The following is a 24,736-nucleotide window of genomic DNA, read 5'->3' on the forward strand; positions in this document are numbered from 1 at the left end:
TGAGAATATCATGCTAAGAACATGTGAACATCATGCAAAAAATCTTAGATTTCATTTTTATAAGCATGACAGTCACATGTTCTTAGCATGATTTAAGCATGTTGTAAATAACATGCCAAGAGCATGCTAATGTCATGCTAAGAACATAAGAATGTCATGCTAAGAACATGCTAGTGTCATGCTAAGAACATGTGAACATCATGCAAAAATCTTAGATTTGATTTTTATAAGCATGAGAGTCAAATATTCTTAGCATGATTTAAGCATGTTGTAATTAACATGCCAACATCATGCAAAGAGCATGCTAATGTCATGCTAAGAACATGAGAATGTCACGTTAAGAACATGCTAATGTCATGTTAAGAACATGTGAACATGCAAAAAACCAGATTCGCTTTTTGTCAGCATGACAGTCACATGTTTTTACCATGATTTAAGCATGTTGTAAATAACAGGCTAACAACATGCTAACATCATGCTAAGAACATGAGAATGTCATGGTAAGAACATGTGAACATCATGAAAAAATCTTAGGTTTGCTTTTTCTAAGCATGACAGTCACATGTTCTTAGCATGATTTAAGCATGTTGTAATTAACATGCCAAGAACATGCTAACATCATGCTAAGAACATGCTAATGTCATGCTAAGAACATGTGACCATCATGCAAAAATCCCTTAGATTCTCTTTTTTGTAAGCATGACTTTCACATGTTCTTAGCATGACGTTAGTATGTTCTGAATAACATGCCAAGAGCATGCTAATGTCATGCTAATAACATAGTAGTGTCATGCTAAGAACATGCTAGTGTCATGCTAAGAACATGTGAACAACATGCAAAAAATCTTAGATTCTATTTTTGTAAGCATGACAATCACATGTTCTTAGCATGATTTAGGCATGTTGTAATTAACATGCCAAGAACATGCTAATGTCATGCTAAGAACATGAGAACATCATGCAAAAAAATCTTAGCTTCACTTTTTGTAAGCATGACAGTCACATGTTCTTAGCATGGTGTTAGTATGTTCTGAATAACATGCCAAGAACATGCTAATAACATGCTAGTGTCATGCTAAGAACATGAGAATGTCATGCTAAGAACATGTGAACATCATGCAAAAAATCTTAGATTTGATTTTTGTAAGCATGACAGTCACATGTTCTTAGCATGATTTAAGCATGTTGTAATTAACATGCCAAGAGCATGTTAATGTCATACTAAGAACATGTTAATGACATGCCAAGAACATGCTAGTGTCATGCTAAGGACATGTGAACATCATGCAAAAAAATCTTAGATTTGATTTTTGTCAGCATGACAGTCACATGTTTTTACCATGATTTAAGCATGTTGTAAATAACATGCTAAGAACATGCTAACATCATGCTAAGAACATGTGAATGCCATGAATATTAGATACACTTTTTGTAAGCATGACTTTCACATGTTCTTGTCATGATGTTAGCATGTTAAGAATAACATGCCAAGAACATGCTAATGTCATGCTAAGAACATGCTAATGTCATGTCAAGAACATGCTAACGTCATGCTAAGAACATGTGAACATCATACAAAAAATCTTTAAATTCCCTTTTTGTAAGCATGACAATCACATGTTCTTAGCATGACGTTAGCATGTTCTTGGCATGTTATTTACAACATGCTTAAATCATGCTAAGAACATGTGACTGTCATGCCTACAAAAATCAAATCTAAGATTTTTTGCGTGACATTCACATGTTCTTAGCATGACATTAGCATGTTCTTAATGTGACATTCTCATGTTCTTAGCATGATATTAGCATGTTCTTGGCATGTTACTCTTAACATGCTTAAATCATGCTAAGAACATGTGACTGTCATGCTTACAAAAAATCAAATATAAGATTTTTTGCATGATGTTCACATGTTCTTAGCATGACACTAGCATGTTCTTGGCATGTCATTAGCATGTTCTTAGCATGACATTAGCATGCTCTTGGCATGTTAATTACAACATGCTTAAATCATGCTAAGAACATGTGACTGTCATGCTTACAAAACAAACGAATCTAAGATTTTTTGCATGATGTTCACATGTTCTTAGCATGACATTCTCATGTTCTTAGCATGACATTAGCATGTTTTTAGCATGACATTCTCATGTTCTTAGCATGACATTAGCATGTTCTTGGCATGTTACATAGAACATGCTAAGAACATGTGAAAATCATGCAAAAAAAAAAAAACCCCACACCTGAGATTAGCTTTTTTCCCAGCTGAAGGTTCCATTGTCTGCACACAGTTTGCCTGGACTGAGAGAAATCCGAGGGAAAAGTTCCTTTCCCTTGTTCCAGGTGCCCTTCAGGAGGATTTGCAGCAAACCAGTTCCTTCTAAAATGGGGCTGAAATTTCTCAGAGACTCTGCAATAAAAAGCAAAAAATGGTGAATGACTGGTGAGCTGAGAAAGCCAAAGGGGAAAAAAAAATTCATTGGGAATGATGTGATTTGTTGTATTATGGCCAAAAATCAGTACAGAGGATGGTTTCAACAGCTGGAGTCCCACAGCAGAGCTGACTGTGCAGGGAGATGCTTTGAAATAGAAAAGCTTAATTTTGAAGGGGTTAAATGGGAGGTGGAACTTCCAGGAGGAAATAAATAATAATAAAATGAGAGGTGGGATAAAGCCTGGAAGAAAATCAAAGGTTTAAGAGGCTGAGGGAGCCAGTTAATGATTAAAGGGTTTAGGGTTAAAGGGTTTTCAAAGGCAGGGATAAGGGAACATTCTTGAAGGCAATGAAATACAAACCAGAAAACTGATGTGAAGTCAAAGGGGAATACTGTGGAAAAAATAATGGCTTACAGAGCACGTAAAATGAGGGACATGGAGGATAAACAGCTGGAACCAGGGTGTGGAAGAGCAGACATTTGTGCAGGTACTGCTTTACTTCTGTTTAAAAAATACAGGGGGAAAAAAAACAACACCTCAATAAAATTGCAGGAATACTCCAGGGGGAAATGAGAAGGTAATGTAAGAGAAGAGCAGTAAAAATAATCACATTTCTGGTAATCTTGACATGATTAATGGGGTAATATTTGTGTATCCTTTATGAAATAATTATGAAGTGCTGTTTATAGTTGGTCTACTGAAAATGAGATAAAAACCATCCCAACAAACAGGATCCCCCTCTCCAGTACCAATGATGGTGTGACCTCATCCTGGGGGAGGAGATAAAGCCAACAGAGGGCAGGAGCTGGAACTGAGGTCAGACAACTTATCAACAGTGTTAATAAGGGTGATTAATTAACTGAAACTACTCACCAAAGGGTTACAAGGGCTGCTGCATCTCAAAGATCTTTAGAGCCAGTGGGAAATATCTTCCTAAAGACAACCTGACCAACCACAACTCACTTGGTTTGGCAGAGACTTGAGAGATGGGTTTTGATTGTAGAAGTTCTGACCAGAAAAAAAACTGTTGATGATTTCTCTGAATCACAACCTGGGGAGAAGCTGATCAGAAAAGGTAATAAAATCATTCCTAAAGAGAGCAAAACCATAATTACTTCATGTCTGATAAATGAGACCAACTTCACACTCACCAGCATCAGCAGTGTCTGTAAATGCAGGAATAAAAGTGCTAAAAGGGAATTTAAAGTGTGAACTTGAAAGAGAAATTATTAATTACACGAGGTTAAAAACAATGAGAGTAGATTTAAAGGGAGCAAGAATATCATATAATAGACTCAAGGAGAAGCAAATGATACTAAACTGTAGTAAATGGTAGATGGAATGAAAGAATTCAGACCAAAATAGATGTATTATGAAGACAATAGAAAACAAATGAGCTAAGCAACTGGAAAATGAAACTGAAAATGGAGTTTAATTGGATATTAAAACCAGTAACACTGACAGGCCAAAAGGTCACATAGGAAATGGATATTGCTCAGAAATAACAGGAGGAAACAGGACGGGAGAGGTGATAAAGTCATTCCAGCATTCCAGGGCTGTAGCAGCTGTCAAAAATGAGGGAGCACAGCCAGGGAGAGGGGAAAAAGAAAGGAAGTCTGCAAATGGTGCAGGAGAAAAATGACACCATCACACAGGTTAAAATGAAGGAAAGGAGATGCCAAGTTGCACTGGCTTCTGACAGCACTTCATGTTCCAACACCAAGCACCAGCCCCTCCACATCTGTGCACATAAACCAGAGCAGCACCAGATTTCCATCAATCCTGCCCACCTGCCCTTCATCTCTCTCTGCTGCTCTTGCACTTACTTAGGAGGTTCTTTGCTGACAAATCCAGAGACTGAAGCAACATATTATAAACAAATGAAAAGTCATCACAATCAGTTTAATGAAGTGCACAGAATAGCAATTGATCATGTCAATAAAAATAAAACAATTAATTTTACATCAAGTGTGCTTTATTTCCTCCACAGGTATTCTGTTAAATAAAGCACCATATATATACTGCCAGGCCACAGCTAAAGAGGATTCTTTACAGAATCAAATTTCTTGTGGTTGTTTAGTATACAAGTAAACTTAATTTTGATAATAAGAACCACAGCGATCTGAGGCAATCTGCCTCGATTATAAGGTACAAAACTGGCACAGAGGACACCATATTATACACAGTAAAAATGCCATAAGTTTAAATTACATCATACAGGGCCAGGAGGCCCTGTCTCCCAGACAGCCATATTAAATGAAAGCCACTACAGTGAACTCTTAATTACATAAAACATAGCCATTATCTGATTGCCCTTTAAGAAAGTGTACGGTAGGATGCAAAATAAAATAAAATTAAAAACAAAGAAAAGGATCTGGAGTTCTGCCTGACCAAGAATGAAGCATATAAATCTATCTTGCCATTCAAGCAGAGAGCACTGGACAAACTGAAGCACAAAACAGAAATAAGCAAAACTTATACAAACAGCATTTTTGGAGGGGAGGGGGAGGGAGAAGAAGGATTTTTAAAAAAAAAAAAAAATACTTAAAAGCAGACATGCTCCATCTAATGTCAAGAAGCAGCTTGGTTTCCTTTCCCGGATATCCGTGTGACCACGTGAATCGTAGACTCAATGGTCCTGCACAGGATGTCTAAAATGTCCTGCTGCTGCATGTGACTAAAAAGTCCTCTGGAATGGCCACAGCTGATTGCTAAACTCGTGTCGGGGTCCTGGGCTGGTAAGGCTTGGCCGTCGCAGCCCCGCAGGTCTGCGAGGTCGGATAAAACCGCGGAGATCGACGTGGAAGGGAACTCCGAGTCCTCCTCGGCTCCCATGGAATCCTTGGGAGCCTGCAGGTCTTTGAACTCTTTGCACTCCTCGAATTTCCCGTTTCCCGGCTGCTCCTCCGCGTGCTGCGCCCGCGTGGCCAACATTATGTCTTCTGAAAACGAAGAAGGGCCTTCCATTCTGTACTCCTTGACAGAACTGCTCTCGGGGGACGGAGGGTCCTGCTCCGTGCCCGGATCGATGATGGAGGAGTCCCGTGTCTCGTTGTCCGAAGTGCTGGTGGGGGTCAGAGCCTCCCTGGGCTCAGCTTTGATGTCGCTGAGGCAACTGTCCACCGTGTGCTCCTCGTCGCTGCTGACCCGCCGCCGCTTCACGGGAGTCGCTCCTTCATCGTCTGCAAGGAACGGGAAAACTGGCTCAGGGAAAAGGTGCTTCTCCTGCCGCTCCCGCCCGCTTTCACATTCCCATCCTTTCCCACGTTCAATAAATGCTTATTTCCTGACAGAAAATTCATGCAATTCATGAATTTTAGCTCCGTAATAAAGTATTTCCAGTGCAGTGTTGGACCAAGGAATGGCCCACCCTGCAGGGATAAAATAATGTCTTACACTCATTTTACAACCATTATAAGAAGGCAAACCTTTAGTTTTTCTTTCTTTGGCTTCTTGCTCTTGTAATGAGTTCCTCTGTTGCTGACAAGCTCTACATTTGTTTAAAAGCTCTTGTAAAGTTGGGATCAGGGCTGAGTTGAGCTGTTTGGGAGTGTGCACTGAAAGCAGCAAGGCGAGTGCTCGGAGGTCCTGGAAAAACAGAGCAGTAACAAACTTAACAAGCCTTATTTCAAACTGGCTTTGGATTAATCCTGTGCAGTAAGGCCCAAAAGATCAAATTCCAGATATATTTACACTACTGAAATGTCCCACTCACTGCTGTCTGCTGACCTTAATGCAGATCTGTCCTAAGACAAAATCTGGCTGGGTTAGGACGTTCCTACCATTAAATCTGTTGCACTTTGCATCACTTTGCTCCCCAGGATATGACATTCCCAGGTTGCCATGCCCTCACCAGGCACAGAGTGGAGCAAACAGTGCCCACCCTTAACCAGGACCTGGCACAGGGCACTGAAGAGTTCCTGTAGGAAATAAATTGGTATTTTAACAACTTAGGAAAGACTCACCCCGTTTAGAGTAGAGCTTGCTTTGGAAATTTCAACCCTCTGGTTGCTGAAGTCAGATTCTAGGCTTTGATACTGATTTATTAGATTTGTAATTAGAGTATTGATTAAGTTGGCACAGTTTGCTTCAGAAAACACCTGCCCTTGCACCTGTGAAAAAAAAGTACCTTTTTTTTTAAACCTGAAAAAAATTGGAACTGTGAAAACAGTATCCCAAAATGAAACAGCATCAATGACTGCATTCCTTGGAATTATCACTAAAGGACCACGTACCTTGAGAAGAAAATGGGTCAGAAAGGTGTACACAATGTTGTTGTTGAGAAAGGTCCTTTCATCCATCAGGATACATTTTATGTATTCTGCAAAAACTGGATCTTCACAGAGCAGCTTCACACAGTTCTTGGACACAGCGGACTGGCAGGGAGAGAGAACATGGGAAGTCACCACTGGAAGTGCAGTGAAACACAGTGCACCACTGAAACACAGCTCAGGTCCAGCAGGTGTCAGCAAATTGTACAAATCCTTATTTCACATTGTCCTGGAAGGCTGGTTTATCCCATCGGTACGTACGGGAAGGGACGGTGCCTCCCAAAGAGATCTCCCAGTTTTCCTTTCATCATCCCAGTGTTTGTGCTACATAAAAAGCTGGGATTTCACAGGGCAGGACGAGGTGGTGTCTGCACACCCACCATCCCACCGATGCTGCTGGTTTCAGTGTTCAGTGTTGTTCAGTGTTTGCAGGGTGTACTGGGAGAAAATGCAATATCCCAGATTTTACACTTCAGTTCTCAGGTTCTATCAGGTGGCAGCAACATAAGCAGAGGTGTTTTATTAAACACCTGTTAGTTACAATTCCTGTGTTTTGCCTGTATTTCCATTCTTTTGGTTCTCAAGCTGACTCTTACCTGAGTCTGACACAGCTCAGTCCAGAGTTTGGGGAACAGTGCGAGATGAAGTGGCAAACCTTCGTAAGCAACCAGGACACCTGGAATTGCAGGAGGAAACAAATCAGTGTGGCAGAATTTTGTGGGAGACAGGGAAATTCCTGATAAAAGCAGTGCCAAGGTGCTGTATCATTTCCTAGGATCACATTCCAAGCATTTCTTATGATCAGAAACCCTCAGTCTGTGAGGTTCGTACGGTCCATTTAATGAACACACAAATGGGTGATTCAGGGGGTAAAAGAACATTCTGTGATCACTCTTGGGACAAGATTATTGGTGTGACACTGAGGTCTGTGCACACTGAGTAACTCACCCTCAGGTCCGTGGGGGAAGACAAAACTTTAAATATTGTCATATAATTGCCACTGAGGTGCTCAGGACTCAGCATCTGATCCAAAGCCATTTAAACTGCCCATACCAGTTCTGTATTAAACTCTAAATGCACAAAACCCGTGAATTCTCCCTGGTTGCCTCAGCTCCTTTCTGGACAGGCCCAAAGTGTGCCACTCACGTGGGTAAGGCTGCACTACCTCATACATGGATACCAGTTTTGTGGATCAAAATAATGGCCAAATGCAGCGAGTTTCACAAGCTCTGCTTTTCCTTAAAAACTCTGAATATAAAACTTAGTGGAGAAGCACTCAAAGTTACCGCAGGAAAAGTTACCCTCGGGCTGTTTCACCCTGATACTCACTCATTTTAACTAAAGTTTCAGTAAACTTTTCACAGTTGATTGCAACTCGACACAGGAGGTGGATGAACTGGTGATAGGAGAAGAAATAGTCCAGCAGCATCCGGTCGTAAACATCATCTTTGCCCTGAAGATTTAAGGGAGCTTCATTTAAACTACAGAACAACAGGACAGCTCCCAGAGTTCCTAAACATCTCCCTTCGTGTCACTGCACTTCCTGCCCTAAAATGCTTCGTTGTGTGCTACAGGAAAACAGTGGGAATCTCCAGGTGCCTCCTTGCCCAGCCCTTGGCAACACCACGTGTGATGGGAGGAGGGATGGCATAAACTCCCCAGCAGTAAAACCTTTTATTGGAGGACTCTCAATCAACACTGAGAAGGTGCAAAGCTCTGCAAATACCATGTCTTGAATGGGACAAGAAAAGAATCAGTAATTTTACATCACAAACAGATACCTAAGTATAAATACATGACTGCTTTTTAAGTTATCATTTGTCGGTTATGATCTGCAGAATTCAGAATTTTCTTGAGACTAAGCTTCACAAGGTTTTTAAGCAGAATTTTTCAGGATGTCTCAATGATATATGTATGCCAGTATTTTAATTTATTTTGGACATACACGCTTAAAATGGCATCAGCTTCTGTAGAGCAGAGAGCCAAAAGGAAACCTCGAAAACTCAAGCAAACAAAGCAGTTGAATGAAAACCAAGCATGCAAAACCACAGGGAAATGGGATTGTGGATGTGGTTACAGAGGTTTAAAAATCCTCTGCTTCCTAATGTATAGGAATTCGATATAAAGTCTAAAGTACGGTGTCATGTAGGATGACAACTTTTAAAGTTCAGACATTTACACTATGACGTATCGTGGCCATACACGATGGGAAGAACCCACCACAGATAATTTCTGGCTCTCTGTGATTTTTGTTTTTTAAGCACTTGGTTCACACGGTCGATTTGATGGTGCACAAATAGACACAGCATCGTTCTGAAAGCTTTAGAAAAGAAGGGTTACTTACCCTACAGTAACCGAGCTTCTTCGAAATGTGTTGCCCACACAGATTCCCATCTACGTGCACATAGGCCCCATGTGCAGGAGATTGGATTCTTTCTGAAAAGCTGTGTCCACTGGGGCTGTGCCTGCACCCAGTGTGTCCTTGCGACCACTGTACCTGAGGGCACAAGGGGTATGGCGGCTTCAACCACCACTCCATTCCTTCACCCATAAGAATCCCCTAGGACAGCACCTGGAATTAGCACAGCGGGAGGAGCACAGAATCTGTGTGGACAAAGCATCTTGAAGAACCACGGTTACCGGACAGCAAGTAACCAGTTCTCCTGCTTCAAATGATTGTCCATACATATTCCTGTCAGGGTGGGATTCACCTGACCTGACTTTAGCTATCTAAAATCCACTCGGGGTTCCCTGCGGTCGGTGGAGAGGGAGGCAGAGTCACCTCATCCAGACTCAGGGCAGGAAGGAGGGGGATTATTTACCTCCTTCCCAGGGTTAACTATTTATGGCCACAGGATGAGCTGGAAGTTGACTTTTTAGATAGGCAAAGTGCCGTGAGCTGAATCCCACCGTTGGTGCAGCTGTAACAACGGGACGTGGCAAATCACTACGGAGTAGCCCCACCAAAACTGGCATCCCATCAGGAAGCCCACAGAAGGGAAAATGGGAAGTGAAAGACTTAAAGCCCTCTATGACATTGCAGGCACTGGATTTTACCCAGACAAGTAGAATATTACACCTCAGTCCCAGCTCAATGGACTGATGGAACCTGCAGGATCTCTTTGGCTGTCTGGCAATAAAACCTCAACATGTTGTGAAACCCCTCTGGACAATCCCTCAATTTTTTTTATAAATGCCACAGACAGATTGGAAAATCACCCAAATGTGTGCTCTGGGTTTTTTTTTCCTAACACTAGGTCCAAACCCTTATCCTGTCTGGAATATGGAGCTGTGTGTCAGCAAGGGCAGGGAAATGGTGCTTCTGGAGTGCACAACTAGAATGGAGTATATGAGGACAACACATCTTGAAGAAGAATTATGCTTTGCTTACAAAGAAAAGGTAAATGCATTGAGCTACTGGATTCTTGCCATACTTTTATAAAAATGGGCAAACAAGAGAGAAACAGCTCTTTTTAGGGCCACACTTGACATACCTTGCTGGCTTCCACCATGGTTGGCAGGAGGCACATGTTGAGTTCGGGACGCGGAGGACGAATATTGCTTTTCCCCCCTATTAATTTCAAATTTTCACGACATGGAAAATAAGGTCCAAGAGACACTGTAGTGTAAGTTCGGATAAAATAGGGGATAACATTAAAAAGGTCAATATTTGACATCAGCAAGGAACACGACAGAGTAATAATAGTGTAAGAGAACTTCAAAATACAATCACTGAAATACCTACTTGGGATATTACTGTGGTGGTATGTACAATGATTGTGCTGTAGAAATGGAACCAGAGTATGTAGGAAATCATGAGGACTTAAAAGTACAAGCTCCTTGAGGACATCTACAAACAAAAAGTTGTTTTTGCTATTACATATTGTTATTTCTTAACAGCAAACAGTTCAACTTAAGGCTCATGCATTTGCAAACTCGCTTCCATATCCCTTTTCACTCAGCTCCACTGTGAGTAACACCTGAGTGACACCCCTAAATCAGTCCCAGTTCCCTTCACCTCTGTGTGCCACTGGGAGAAAAGCTGCTCAGTGGTAGATCAACCACCAGGGACGGGTGTCAGCTTGGAGAAAGGAGAAGCTCAGTAAAATTTACCCTCTTTGCTTCTTCTTAAACGGGTCTGACTCCTGGAAAATGTCAACCAGCAGCAGAGTCAGGAGGACAATGAGGAAATACTCAAAACAGGGGGAGATGCACAGAAATCACACAAAAAAAAGGTAATTTGGACACAGTTTTAGGCCTTTATCAGCAATCCATTAAATAACATTAAAAAAGCCTGAACTAGGAAAAGCCTGGACCTTTCTGACATAGCTCTGCTAATGCAAAAGAGACACTTGTATTTAATACCTGTGTCTACATTTTACAGAGCAAATCCATGCCATTCTACAAGCTATTTTAAGCTTTACTTCCACTATTCCACTTTACAGCAGTGGGTCAGAAAAACCAACAGGAAAAGCTGTTTCTCAGACTAACCTGGTCACCCCTTCTGAGGGGAGCGTTAGTTCATGTTTGGATTTTAATGGAGATTTGGGATTTGCTTCTTAACTCACACCTGAATTGAGGAGTTTTTCCTCAGGTGGTAAATTTAGTCTCTCAGTGACAGCTGACTGTTTGTGCCTGGGGAAGTGGGAATATTCCTTTCAACCTGACACAACCAGGATTCTTTAGGATCAGAACATCAGCGCTGACGTCCTGACAATATTCCACGAACAATCCCGACCTACAGAGTTTTCTGGCACTTACAAAAGTGGCATTTACACCTCACAGCAGGTACCTGTGCAGGACAGGTCCTTCCTGCCTGCAGGTTCATGGGCAGGACTTACCAATGCAGGCATTCCTAAGCTCGGGAGGACTGTAGGAATTGAGCAGAGTCAGGAGCTTATGGGCAAATTCAATCCGCTCCTGCCACTGGATGAGAGCTTGTTTCACATCTGCAAGTGCAAACATCACATCTGCTCAGGGCATTGCTCAAAAGCACTTCAAATAAAGCACAGAAAAAAAGAATCTCTTTTTCCTCTAATGATTGTAATCCACCTAGAAATCTGTTAAATTAAATTTATGTAATCTCGTTTCACACTAACTCAGTAATAAATAACAATTTAATATCTATTAGTGACCATAATAGATATGGTTTGTTCAGCAAGGTTTTAAACAGATCATAAGCACCAGGGTTTGGGTGAGGAAAATGAATTCACAGACTACAGGCATATAATCCTTTCCAGGGTTATAATCAAACCTTTTCTTTGCAGATATGGACGTGTTGACTTCAGAACCGAAAGGAAAATGGACAGAAGCTCTACCAGGTCTCCAGTTACATGGCAAGCTGTGGCCTCATGGTACATCATGTGCAATGTGTTAAAGGACTGGGAAGAAAAAATGCCAGAATTAACAAGCCAAATTAACATATTTGTTAGTATTTCTCTTTTTATCCTACAGGTACATTTATTTTATGCTCAAAAAATACACAGTGCCAGATATATTCACAAAGTTCTTTGTTTTCAAGGTGAAAGCTTTATGTTACTGGCTCAAAATAATGACAAAGTTTTCACATCTTTATCTCCAGCCCAATGAACAAAGCAGAATTTGAGACACAGGATTTTTGTACACCTGGAATTCTGTGCCAACAGACCAAGTGCTACAAGAAGTGCAGACACAGGTATGTGAATTTGGGGGGAAAGAAAGATAAGATTAAGATAGATGCCACTCATTTTTCAAAATGCTGCTTAAGGACATCTGCTGTGTGATTGTACATGAGATGAATTACTCCTCCTTTTATAACTAAAATACCTCCTGGGCATCTGTGATTGATAGAAAAATCGGGGAAGGAAAAGCAACTCATTTCTGAACGGCAAAAAATTCCAGCGCAAGATGTAAGAGGAGATATTTGATCTGCTGGGGGATTTGAAAGACAAAGGAACAGGAACCTCATTCCCTGTAATGCAAAACCTTGCCAGGCCATTTTTATATTCCAGGGGAGATAAAAGACACATGGCCAATCCTAAGTGGAAAACCCTTCTGGATGTGACAACTCCTCGGCGCGTTATTTGTCACCACACAAAACACTTCCAGCCAACAAGGGAAAATATAAGAGCAGGTGATGTCAAGCTGTGAAGTAGCATTAGTTTTACCTCATTTCTAGCACTGTTTTACACAGGATAAATTAATTTTCTATCACAGACTCCTTATAAATTTAATTATCCGTTGTTGGTATGGATCAGGGTTAACTAAGCTGTTACACAAGTTTTTTTAATACATCTGTACACAGGTATCTTAAACCTACTTATGTTTCATGTATGGATAATGTTATAGCTCACTTTCTAACTTTTCAGACCCAGTTTATTGAATTTAGGCAGTTTCACAACAAAGAGGAACAGATACTCTGGAGTAATTCCACAGTTAATTAATCAATAGCCTTACATGTGTAACAAGCTCCTGAAAACTCAGTTTTCAAACAGCACTGCAGTGTGTTCATTTTCATTTTTCCAAGTGATTTTGGAATTCCATCTATCACTTTTCCCCAGAAAATACAAACTGGTGACGTATGAAAGGAGTTAAGAGAATTTTTTTATACAAACCATATAAAAATGGGACTGGAATCAACCTCAAAGCATCATCCAGTCCACCCACATGCCTTAAGGCAGACTAAATATCCTTGACAGATGTTTGCTCAAAGTCCTCCTGACAACTTCCAGTTGTGCTGGCTGACCCCTCCTGCACAGCCCATTCCCAAATCCCATTTTTCTGCACAGCCACAAACACCTCCAAGCCACTTGTCCTGCCCCAAGGGTTTCACCAGTTTAATCTCTCTCCCTGAATACACCACTCTACACGTGCCAAGAATGAACTGGATCTTATTTTTATGCTTTCTCCAACACATCCAGTTTTTTATTCCCAAAGGGATCTAACACATCCTTCCCATGGTGCATTGCCAGGATATTGAATAAACACCCCTTCTCATCCATCACCTCCCTAATGGAAGTGCTGAACAGAATCCAGGATGTGACACCCTCAGGAGTGTGGATCTGTGCAGTGAAACTGCTGGGGGCAGGGACTCCACATCCCAACTGTATCCAGTTCAGAGATTAATTATTTCAGGGGGTTTTTCCCCTTTCTATTTCAAACTAACTCTGGTCTGGTCTCATGGCCCAAATACCCATTTACAACCTGACTACACTAAATGTGCTCCAGAAACACATTTTAGGTTTAGTTTCATCAGAAAGAAATCGAGTTTATGTGTTCTCAGACCACTCCTTCTTGCAGAGGCACAAAAGACAGGAAAGATAAACTGCCTCAGCAGGGCTTCAAAGAAATGTCAGAAATACAACTGCAGCTGAATATCCTTCAAGTTATTTCTGTATTTTAACCTGTTGCCTTAACACTTTTTAACTAGTAACAACTATGTGACTGTGCTCAGCCATTCCCAGTTATCTGTAACAAAGGGAATGACACCAGAAAAGCAGAAATTTACTCCTCTCAGCATCATTTGTGAGTGGTTTTCCCTCTGTCCTGAGAAACAGGCAGTTTCCTGATCTTTTTCTTACTAAAGAAATCTTATTAAAGATGACAGGGGAAGTACCAGTGTGAGATGTTTGTTATAATTAAATAGCAAAGCACTTACCTCAGTCATCAGAATCAATCCTCTGTTGAACACAACAAGAAGTCTGTCTTCATCAGATTCTAATAATATTCTGAAGGCACTAGGAAAAAAATCCAGATATTGAAAACACTGAAAATTGCATCCCATCTTTTCACAATTCAAAGAAATGCTTAAAAATGTTAAGCTCGTGCTGTATTTTGATAAAAAAATCACAGAAGAACAAAGAAACCCCAAAAGAACACCAAAAAGAACATCTGCTCTTCACTTTTTCCCCTCATATTGCTGTCAATTTTCTTTATATTATGGAAAGTATTTTATAAACAGAAGCATTTCCCAGGAAAACCTAAACTATTTCCCAAATAATATCTGCAAAAATGGGAAAAACTGGAAAATAACGAACTTCAAAAGGGAGAGGTTTATGCTTCTTAAATGATACATTTAAACAGGCTCAGTTAAGCACATGTTTGGCCTTTTAAATGCCCAAAAACATTTTTAGCAGGCTATTTTATGCTTTCAGCAGAATAGGAAAGAAAGGATTATGCTAATGAATGATTTCTCTCAACATAAAAATGATTCCAGAGCGTTTGGGACAGCCTGGTTGTGCTCTGTGCCAGGTGACCCCATGTCACCCTTCCAGGTAACAGTTTGTCCTTTTCACAAGTGTTTCAAAACATCAACACTTGCATCTAAAACCCCAAACCTGACCCTACACACACAGGCAATTTATAGTTCCCTGAGAATGCCCAGCAACAGTTTCAGATGAACCACTAAGACTAGAAATGAAAAACTCTTCCAAGACACGACACAATAAAATTCTGTCCCACGGGCACAATTTTTACCAAGCCCCAAAATAACAACCATCAACAAGAGCAGTTGAAAATACAGCTTTTCCCATCTAACCAGGGTAGGCTGAGGGTGGAATTCCAGTGAAATGCTGGATGGGAACAGTGCTGTACCTTATCAGAGTCGTCCAACAAGACCGTCCGTCCAAGCAGCGCAGGTAACAGCTTATGGTTGTTTTCTTAAATTGCTTTATGTCTTCTATCTCCTCCTCTCTCATGTCTGGCCTCTGAGCTACAAACAGTTGCATGAGGTTAAACAGCTCTTCTACTGCCTGAAACACACAAAAATACTGGGTTAGAGTCATCTCTCTCAGTATATTATGGTTTAGGTCTGATTTTTATTACTTACTGTTGTGCTACTAGATGTTAAGTAACACATGGAACAAACACATGTGAGCAAATTTAGATGGGAACTCATTCTTGAGCATTACAACAAAGTTATAAAATCAGATGTTGTGGTGCTTCCTAACAGCACAGCTCCTTGCCACATATACATGTACACACATAAACATATATATATGTACAAAGGAATCTGAAAACCCCATCCCTGGGACCAAACACTCGGAAAGCTGCTTGTGCTAAAACCTGCTGCAGTCTGGGGAACACTAATAAACACAGTGGAGTAACTCAGGTCCCCTGCAAGACAAACTGAGGCTTGTAAGGGGAGATGCCAACCAGGAAAGCAGCAGGACTCCTCCCAGGACTGTCAGAGTATGAAATTTCTCTGTGAGCTGAACTAGGCAGATGTTTAACACAGAAGATTTCACACTTCCTCTGTCTCTCCTTCATGGAAATCTTTGTATTCTTTCTGTCCCTGCACACCCCTAAAGGACCCCAAAGCAATTTTCACAGGGCAATCAAGCAAAGCCAAGCACTTTGTTTCCTAAAGCCTTTGTAGGGCTGTTGTCTCCCCATTACACACCTACTTTAACATAACTCTCTACTGGAAGTGTTGTAGTGACAGTGCAATTCCCTGTGTTTGCCAAAGCTATGTAAGTATTCCCAAGGTGAACACCAGGCTGTCCTCCACTGGAATGCAACAGGCTAAATCCTGGCCCTACTCCAGAAACTGGGAATTCCTCCAACTTCATGTGTTAGAACACAACCTGCTTTCTAGACCACCACTAAAGGCTTTTCCTTGCTTCTTACGACTAAGCTGGCGTATGGAATACTGAACAATGGAAACACCTGTGTCTGCTCCCAGAAAAAAACCACATCTGCTCTCCAACTGCTCCACAGCAAGGAACATCCAAAACAACTCCCCCCAAAGTACAGTCAGGGAATCCAAATGCAGACACGTTAAATAATTTGTCACATTTTTCGTTACAGGGGACATCGGGGTAAGAGGGGAAACGACGCCGATGGAATTTTGGTGCCAGGAACTTACCCCTGGGTACTGGCTGGCGTGCGGGGTGAGGTTCTTGAAGGCCCACTGGATGTTCTGGTGGGAGGCCAGCTGCCTGGTGAAGGCAGGGGACTGCTCGCAGCAGAGCCGCAGGATGCCGTAGTAGGCCGGGAGCATCCCGCGGTTGAAGAGCACCACGTCCTGGTCGTCGTGGTCGGCCAGGATGTAGTTGAAGGCAATGTTCTTGGTCACCACGGGGTTCTGGACGATAAGGCGCACGTTCTCGGGGCAGTCCACGCACACGTTGTACCAGAAGGACAGCAGGGCCTGCTTGTTGTGGTTGGTGGCGATGGCCGGCTCGGAGAGCTTGGGCTGGAAGAGGTTCCACAAGTCCATGAAGTAAGTGGAGAACATGAGTTTCTCGGTTTTGGAGATCAGACAGTACGTCATGAAACTGAAGTAGGGCACCAGCTTTGTGGTGCCGTGGACAGCAGCATCAACATAGAGTTTGGCTCGTGAGAGAAGGCCGAGCAGCACGTTGTAGACTTGGTGAAGGACCACCGTGGTGTCGGGGCTGAGGGGCAGGTCACGGGTGGGGATGTGCAAAGAGCGGGTCGATCGGAACATCTGACGGAAGGAATTGCTTGGAATAAGCGACACCAAGAGATAGGCTGCAGCTTCAAATAGAAACAGATTTGTTACACCTTTGGCAGTGACACACCCGCTTAACAGCCATGTTAAATTACACTGTACATTCCATTTACAGATCCCAAAGGGTTTTACAGGCTCTGCTATTACCACAGTCACACTAGGGATGAAAAAATCCCAGTGGATAGGACTAGTAAAACATGCTAAGAGTGGTGCTGAGATGTGCTTTCAGGCCTCTTCACCCTACATCCCTGTGTTGTGCCTGGTTCTCCCTGTGCTGACACTGCATCCCCCAGGAACACAAACCAGATTTTTCCATGACTGTCTACTGCTCAACCAAAACATCATTATCTCCTCAGAGATGTTTGCAACTGGAGCCTCTTGCAAAGCTGTACCTCCAGCTCCCACATCTCCCTCAGCCACAGAAAATGTATTAAAGTTCAGTGTGTCCTGTACTGTGGAATCTCCTTTGTAAAAAAAATGGGGACACAGGAAAGGCTGAAAATGTGCTCTGGCAATCTGACAGTGTTATTCCTGGCAGAACACACTAGACAGTCAGGACAACCTGGAATTCAGCAGAAGGCACAGGTGGCTTCTTCTTGATCCACAACTTCAAAGGACTCAACTGAATTACTCTGTGAGGGGTGAAAGAACACCACGTACTACTCCTACCTACAACTATGTGATGGACACTATGGAAAACCTTCTGGATTAGCTCTTTTTCTTCTTTAGGTTTTCCTGGACCTTGCAGATTAACCACATGGGATAAAGAACCTACTAAAGTATCATTTAAGTCACCAAATGAAAACATAGGTTTCATCAAAACTGGATAGCAAGTCTTGATGAGGCACCACAGTTGTACTGTTAAAATACAGCAATTCCAAAACTACTGGAAAAGGAAGGAAAGACAAACAGGGGAGCATTTGTGACAGGGACACCCCCATGCACAGTCACTTGCTACAAAAGGAGAATAATTTTCTTCACTTGAAAGTCACTTACAGGTTCTCACTCGGGGGTAGTTGTGTGCCAGGAGAAAACGTTCCACCCAGTTTTCCATGTTTTGCAGGACCCAGCTGTGGGCGAGTTTGTTGCGGGGGGTTTGCACAGCCAGCCAGTCCAGGCACTGAGAGGGGTTGTACTCAATGACCTGACAGGAGAGTGGAAAAATCAACAGGAATGCATTACCCTTGGCACTAAAATCCCCTAAAAATAACTTTCAAATATCTTTTTAAAATCACTTAGTGCTATCAAAGGACCTACAGGACTGAGCTGCTCCGGCACACAAAAAAACCCCTTATTACTGTTTTGTGCTTCTGAACCTCTTAGAGCTTTTGAAAGTTCAGTCTAAGTGCAGGAAATTATTCTGCATATTATGAGATATTCAGGAGTTGAGATATTAAGCACAAAAACTGAACAATCTTGTCTTTATAAACAAATAAGTGTTTTTTTTTAAAATATCCAACACAAAACCTTAACACCAAATCAGTGGCTTTGTACATCAAAAGAACATAAATGGTATGCAAAGACATTCACACAGCTTCATGCTGAGGGTAACCAGGACATTTTTTTTGTGAATTTACAGTTTCAGGGAATAAATTCATCCAGCATTTTTCCAAGGCAGTGAATAGCCTGTGGAGTGCTGTGTGGGATCAAAGCCCAAAGAATAAGGAGAAAACGTGGCTTTCTGGTTCTGTGCAGTTGAAAATCTGTTGACATGAGGCCAGTGAATGTAATTAGTTCGTTTGCTAGTTTTTATAAACTGTTGTCTTTTTACCTTGAGCCTCAGGTGCCCAAACAAGGAAAAAGGAACTCCTCCCTATCTAAGGAACCAGAGGCAGTAACTGGATTGCTGAGCTACCCCAGTTACTCTAATCCACCTGAAGAATCAGAGAGCAGCTGACAGGACCAGAACTCTGCTTATAAAATTTTAATCTCAATTTAAAAATAAAACACCTGAAGAACAATCTCCCCCCTTTATTTAGAAATGACAAATGGATCTGTCAGGTTTCCTTGGCAATGGCTGGAGGTGATGCCCAAGGAAGGGACTGTCATTGCTCACTGTCTGCAGAGCTCCAGCACCTTTTAATGACTTCTGGAAACTGGAGTGGCTGCAAGAGGAGGTTCTACACCCTAAATCTGTCTGTCTGTGCATCAAGTGCTAAGTCTCTCATCCCTGCCTGCACTGTTTGTATCCCTAGACCTGTGCTGACAAGGTAAGGATAACCCTGGAAACACCAGAGCCAGAACTACTGCTAAAAGTCTGATTTTCCAACAGAAACCTTGGAGGCCTTGCTTCCTCTGCAGGTTCAGGTTGTGCAGTGAGGATAAAGAGGGAAAATAAAATGAGGACTGCTTAAAAAATTACATCTCTAAACTTTGCAGCTGAGGGAAGCACTAAGCAAAGGGACTTTACTTCATGCCAAGCTTGTGTATTGTCACAGGAAGTTTAATTAAAAAACTCTGGGAAAGATTTCCTGAGGGAAATTCATAACCTGCCACTTCCCCATCCACAAAAAGCAGCTGGATGTCATTCTGGACCTTCAGATCTGCTCTCTGAACTTTCTTTACCTGAGGAGCAGATACAGCTCATTCATCAGATCAGTCACCTGGCAAACACTTGCTGTCCTACAACTGCTCCCAACCAGGAGGAAAATCCTTGGGAACAGCAATCCATGTTCTACCCCACAGTGGACAAACAGGTTTGTGTTTTACCAGAGGTCTCAATTCTGCACAGTAACAACCTCTTACAAACCCCAGCCCCACTTTTTGGAATATTCAATGTTCCAGTTTCCAGGTTGGACACAATACCCTTGGGAATAAAGACAGCAAACTGTGCTGGGAACTCCAAGAGCAGCCACATGAAGTGAAAGTTTTTACTTCCTCACCTGTTGCTCAGATCAAGGAATTTATCCCTGTGCCAACTTGTGGAAAAGTCTCTTTCTCACTTTAGAAAGCAAGAATATTAAAGGAATTTGTACAGAATGGCCAAAAGAACCCAACTAACAACTGCTGGGTCTTGAAACATTTTACAGTCCTTGCAAAGGATAACTGAGAAAACTACCTGGAACTGGCCTAGAAGCAGCATTCTAGACCCTTATTGTGAATCAGTTCATTTCTCATTAAGCTAAAATTTAAATGTCTATTGGCTGTTGCCATTTATTTGGAAGAGGAATGGTAATAAAAAATCCTGGACCTAGGCAGCAAGGAAGTGTAAAACCTTTTCACGTATGTTAAAGAACCAACAAGAGAAAGACAATTTAGCTTCTGGTTTCTTTTACAGGTTGTACCTCCCATATCCTCTGCAGAATGTAAGAAGCAAAGGGTGGCATTCCTGGAGGTCCACCAGCAAATTCCATGAGCATGGTCAGCAATTTGAAGAAAGGATTGGCTGCCTGCAATGCATAAAAAGAAGAATATAGTTTTTGATCTGTTTTATTTTATCCACTGATTTTTTTTGAAAGTATTTAAAAAATCCCAACCAAAGTCTGTAAGATTTCCATGAACTGTAGACATGAACATTTATAATACTTTAATCCCTTACTATTTAATCTGTAAATAATCCATATATATCCATATCCACACATGGATACAGCAGAATTAAGCCCCTGGTTACAGTCAGTGCAAGGCAACATGATACAAGACTTTTTTTTTTTTAAGTTTTCCAAGACTCACCCAGCTTCTAACAACCCTTGAAGAAAGGGTTTAATACTATAATTACATATTTTGCATCTGGAATCCATTTGGAACTCTCAGTACTTTTGTTATTACCAGGGCAGGAATTTAATCTGACTGAGAAATGTGTTTCCATGCATAGAACTGCAAAATATTGCCCCAAAACTTGAACAACCAGACAATAATTACTCATTTCCACTTATTCTAGAACAAAGATTTTAATATCAGCAATTTTTTTAAAAAAATTCCTATTGGTGGAGAATGTAGAAATACATTTTTTGGCTTTGAATAAAACTTTCATCCTAAGTGGCCCAGCACATTTCTGCTTTCAAAAACTTCATCCACAGTGCAGTTCCACTTCACTTAATGGCACAAAAACTTCCCTGGATCATGTTCCATGCAGGATTTTTGATTAGCAAAAGATTATTTGAGTAATTTAAAACAGCAAAATATGGAGGCAGACTATTTAATAGACAAGCAGTATGTTTACATACCTCAGGAGTCAACTTTGCTATAGATGTGAACAGCATGGACACAATCTTAAAGACAAAACAAAACTCACTTAGACTTGAGTTTATTCATTAAAATAATAAAAATTACCTCATTACATTTATTAGAGAAGATTTTCCACAAACAGGCACGAGTCCCTTGTACTCACATGTTCTGCAAGTCGATTGTTGTACCGGCACAGACTGAAAATGAGGTTGCAGGTTTGCCTGATGTTGATCCCATCACGGATATGTTGGAATAAAAAAGGAAAGCCCTGCAACAGATAATCAGGTATTACTACACTGCCTACAATTATATATGTACAGAGAGGTGCATATATACAGTCATTCTTAAATTACTTACCTTTCCCCCTGTCAATGCTGCCATGTCATTTTGGGACAAAGTCAAATGCCTAAAATAAAGAAAATTATCATTTTAATTCAGTGATGAATCAGTAAAGTTAAAGAGACATCCAGGACTGAGTGTTTATATTCTTCAGGGTCACAACATACAAGAGACAATAAAGGTATTGATGTAAAAAAGAACAAAAAAAATAAGTATTTTTTACTTAGACCAGATAAAAAAAGAAATCCAAATGTGGACAGTTGAATGTTTTCACATATTTAACCCAAGTCTTTTACTGAGTCAACAATGACAAAACCTTTATCTTTTAAATGGTTAAAAATAAAATGGGCTTAAATACAAGCTCATTTATGCTGTTAAAATAGCCCACAATAAACCCCCAAACAGACCCACAACATCTTTTAATTCCTCTCTGAACCAGCTTAGGTCAGAATTTACTTTGGTTTTCCAGCTCTTGCCTTTCTGAGCGAGACTGTTCAACCAGGAGAGCAATCAGGGCAATCATCTTCTCAAGTGCAGCAGGCCTGTATTTCTCTTCTGCCAAAGAAAGTATATCTTCCTCTTCCTCCTCTTCCTCCCCTTCTTCCTCAGAAAGTACTTCAACCTGTGGCTGAAGGGGAAGGAAAAAAAAAAGACAACTTTGCTGTGGATATTTTGAGCCTTTGCACTGATCCTGCTCTTTTATTCCAAGAACTTAATAAACTTGTAGGAATCAAACCAGGTAAATATCAATTGATTTTCATATGGAAACATTCATTTTGCAGAAGCTAAACTGTATTTAGAAAGCAAAAGATGGGTTGGCTGAAGATATGGTGGCTTATTTAACAGAAAAAGCAAGGAAGTTTAATAACCTAAGTTGTACAATAGGAGTTAGCAATCATTAACAGCATTACCATTAATAGCATGGTAAGGACAACTTTAATTGCTTCTACTTAATATCTATTTCTATACTAAACAAAACCAGCCAATTCAACATCTTTTTTTAAAATATTATATCACTTAAACACTGAAAAAATGGTATAATTTATGTAATTGAAGCATTGTGTAATTGTAATTGCAGTAATTTTAATTTAACAGCTGAAAGACGGTTCAAGAGACAGAGCACTAATGATCACACATAAAACATGAAAAACTGGTGCTTCTTATACAAGATATTCAAAACTCACATTTTCAGGTCCTTTAGTTCCCATGTAGAAATGGACCATTGTGGATATGGCTTGGAGTGAAAGCAGGAACTGGCTCTGAAACACACGGGTATGGAATTACTGGATAATCCAGACGGGCACATACAGAACTTAATTCCCCAAACCCCAGGGATATACTCACTTCCTCTTCCCCCATTTTGGCAAATTCATAAAGGAAGGCAAAATATTCCGTGAGGTGTTTGCTGTGGGGCTTCACCCCGTGTTCCATGATGGACAGGAGGGTCTTCACGAAGCGCGTGACGCACGAGCGGCTGCCGATGTCCTCCACGGGGCCGTCCATGTCATCGGAACTGCAACCAAACCAAGCCCAGCTCAGGCATTTCATGGATATATACAGAGCATAAAGTCATCCTGAACCAGTTCAAAAAAATAAATTCACTAAAAATCTCTGTTTTCTACTCTGCCCCTTTCTCCTCTGCCAGGTAAGAAACCCACGTGTCATTCATCTGCTCCTGGCTGGATCTTATTGCTGAACAAAACAAGTCACAGAGGCTTCCAGAGAAAATGAAATGAAATCCTCTCTTTTGTCACAAAACCTGTATCTTCATGTCCTGAGTTTTGATAAGGCAGCACAGTTATTGCAGTTACTACTGCCATTTTCTCTCAAAAAGTTATTATCACAATCACGAGCTCAACACAAAAGAAAAACTATTTTCTTCTTCTTCTCATTATGTATCAAAAAGTGTCTGAGTATTTTGTAATTGGAGATAAAGTGACAGTTTTCTTGGGAGTAAGCAGAACCAAACAGAATCCAAGAGGGTTCTTCCTGCTTTTTGACAAAAACTGTGATTTACTTATAGGACTTGCCTCTCTTCTCCAACCTTCTTTGACTACATGTGTTAAAATTTAAGTTAAAATTTGCACCTCTGGGCCCCCAGATCCAATTTCCAGTAGGATTCTCATGTCTGAGCAGTGAGATTTACACTTGCAGGGTAGTAATGACAGGAAAAATACAGATCCTACTGAAAACCTACTCTAAGAGAATAAATATTCCAAACAATGTCTCTTTAGATAGTTACTTTTGCAACCCTAATAGTACTTTTAAATAAATCAGAGCAGTTTGGGCAGAATAATAAAGAACAATTAAATTAGCATCATTTTAGGTTTACATGACTATTCTGAGTAATTCATTAATAAGTAATGCATGGATAATTAGAAGTTTCCAGGTATTGTGTTTTACCAGTCTTCCATTCCTGGCTGGAGATAAAGGTGTGCATGGACTGGCCTCAGCCTCTGGATCACGTGGATACACAAACGCTGGAACATCTGCAAAGGGAGAAGGGAATGAACTCCACATGTTCATCCCTTTACACACATGTGAAGATGTGCTTTCTAAGCAAAGAATATTCTGTCTCCAAGTCCCACTTCCAGCTCTTCACAGGTTGAAAGATTCAAAGGTAAAGCTGAGACCCCACAGTTCATTTTTGTCATATTTTAACAGATCAGTCAAACCCGGTTTTTATAAAGAGATCCCACAGAGGAACCTAAAACCAGCTTTTAATATTGGTGTGCACTGTACACTCCTGAAACATGACTTTATACTGCTGCTCAAAAATATTGTTTTCTTCTTCTATCTCTATTTTCTGAAAGGTTTTGATATTTTTGGCAAGATTTCTTTTTCTTTAATTTTCCCCTCAGGCTTGTAAGAATTTACGTGGAAAGTTGAAGGAAATTCCTTCCAGTAATTTTTAATCTGTAGAACATTCAGGAGGATTAAAACTTTGCCCAAAGACTTTGCATAGAGTTTTCTCATGAAATATATTCCTTTACTGATGGGCTACATATAGGAACTATGTATGGTTCCATATGGAAACATCACTTCAATAATCAGAAATTCAACTGAAGGATTCAGG

At 40.9% G+C, this 24,736-nt stretch overlaps 1 protein-coding gene across 12 annotated transcripts in view; it reads right to left on the reverse strand.

The window, feature by feature from the left end:
- Positions 1-4,314: 4,314 nt before the first annotated feature.
- USP34 (ubiquitin specific peptidase 34) overlaps positions 4,315-24,736 on the reverse strand; it is a 106,414-nt gene continuing 85,992 nt past the window's right edge. For 8 of the 12 annotated variants that reach the window (XM_064647470.1, XM_064647468.1, XM_064647467.1 and 5 more), the window contains exons 59-81: positions 24,064-24,149; positions 23,005-23,173; positions 22,845-22,919; positions 22,137-22,288; positions 21,679-21,727; positions 21,485-21,589; positions 21,321-21,365; positions 20,442-20,546; positions 18,154-18,301; positions 16,549-17,183; positions 15,276-15,433; positions 14,341-14,419; positions 11,959-12,085; positions 11,546-11,653; positions 10,450-10,554; positions 10,199-10,323; positions 9,049-9,201; positions 8,034-8,157; positions 7,301-7,380; positions 6,669-6,809; positions 6,399-6,545; positions 5,862-6,021; positions 4,315-5,615 (exon numbers count right to left, since the gene is read on the reverse strand). In XM_064647470.1, the coding sequence (XP_064503540.1) occupies positions 5,005-5,615; positions 5,862-6,021; positions 6,399-6,545; positions 6,669-6,809; positions 7,301-7,380; positions 8,034-8,157; positions 9,049-9,201; positions 10,199-10,323; positions 10,450-10,554; positions 11,546-11,653; positions 11,959-12,085; positions 14,341-14,419; positions 15,276-15,433; positions 16,549-17,183; positions 18,154-18,301; positions 20,442-20,546; positions 21,321-21,365; positions 21,485-21,589; positions 21,679-21,727; positions 22,137-22,288; positions 22,845-22,919; positions 23,005-23,173; positions 24,064-24,149 (3,687 nt within the window). In that variant the 3' untranslated portion in view covers positions 4,315-5,004. The remainder of the gene's footprint in view (positions 5,616-5,861; positions 6,022-6,398; positions 6,546-6,668; positions 6,810-7,300; positions 7,381-8,033; positions 8,158-9,048; positions 9,202-10,198; positions 10,324-10,449; positions 10,555-11,545; positions 11,654-11,958; positions 12,086-14,340; positions 14,420-15,275; positions 15,434-16,548; positions 17,184-18,153; positions 18,302-20,441; positions 20,547-21,320; positions 21,366-21,484; positions 21,590-21,678; positions 21,728-22,136; positions 22,289-22,844; positions 22,920-23,004; positions 23,174-24,063; positions 24,150-24,736) is intronic. The other 4 variants (XM_064647475.1, XM_064647477.1, XM_064647472.1 and 1 more) reach the window with 3 other exon arrangements.

The sequence above is a fragment of the Pseudopipra pipra genome, chromosome 3 (genome assembly GCF_036250125.1).
Source record: "Pseudopipra pipra isolate bDixPip1 chromosome 3, bDixPip1.hap1, whole genome shotgun sequence".
Lineage (NCBI taxonomy): Eukaryota > Metazoa > Chordata > Aves > Passeriformes > Pipridae > Pseudopipra > Pseudopipra pipra.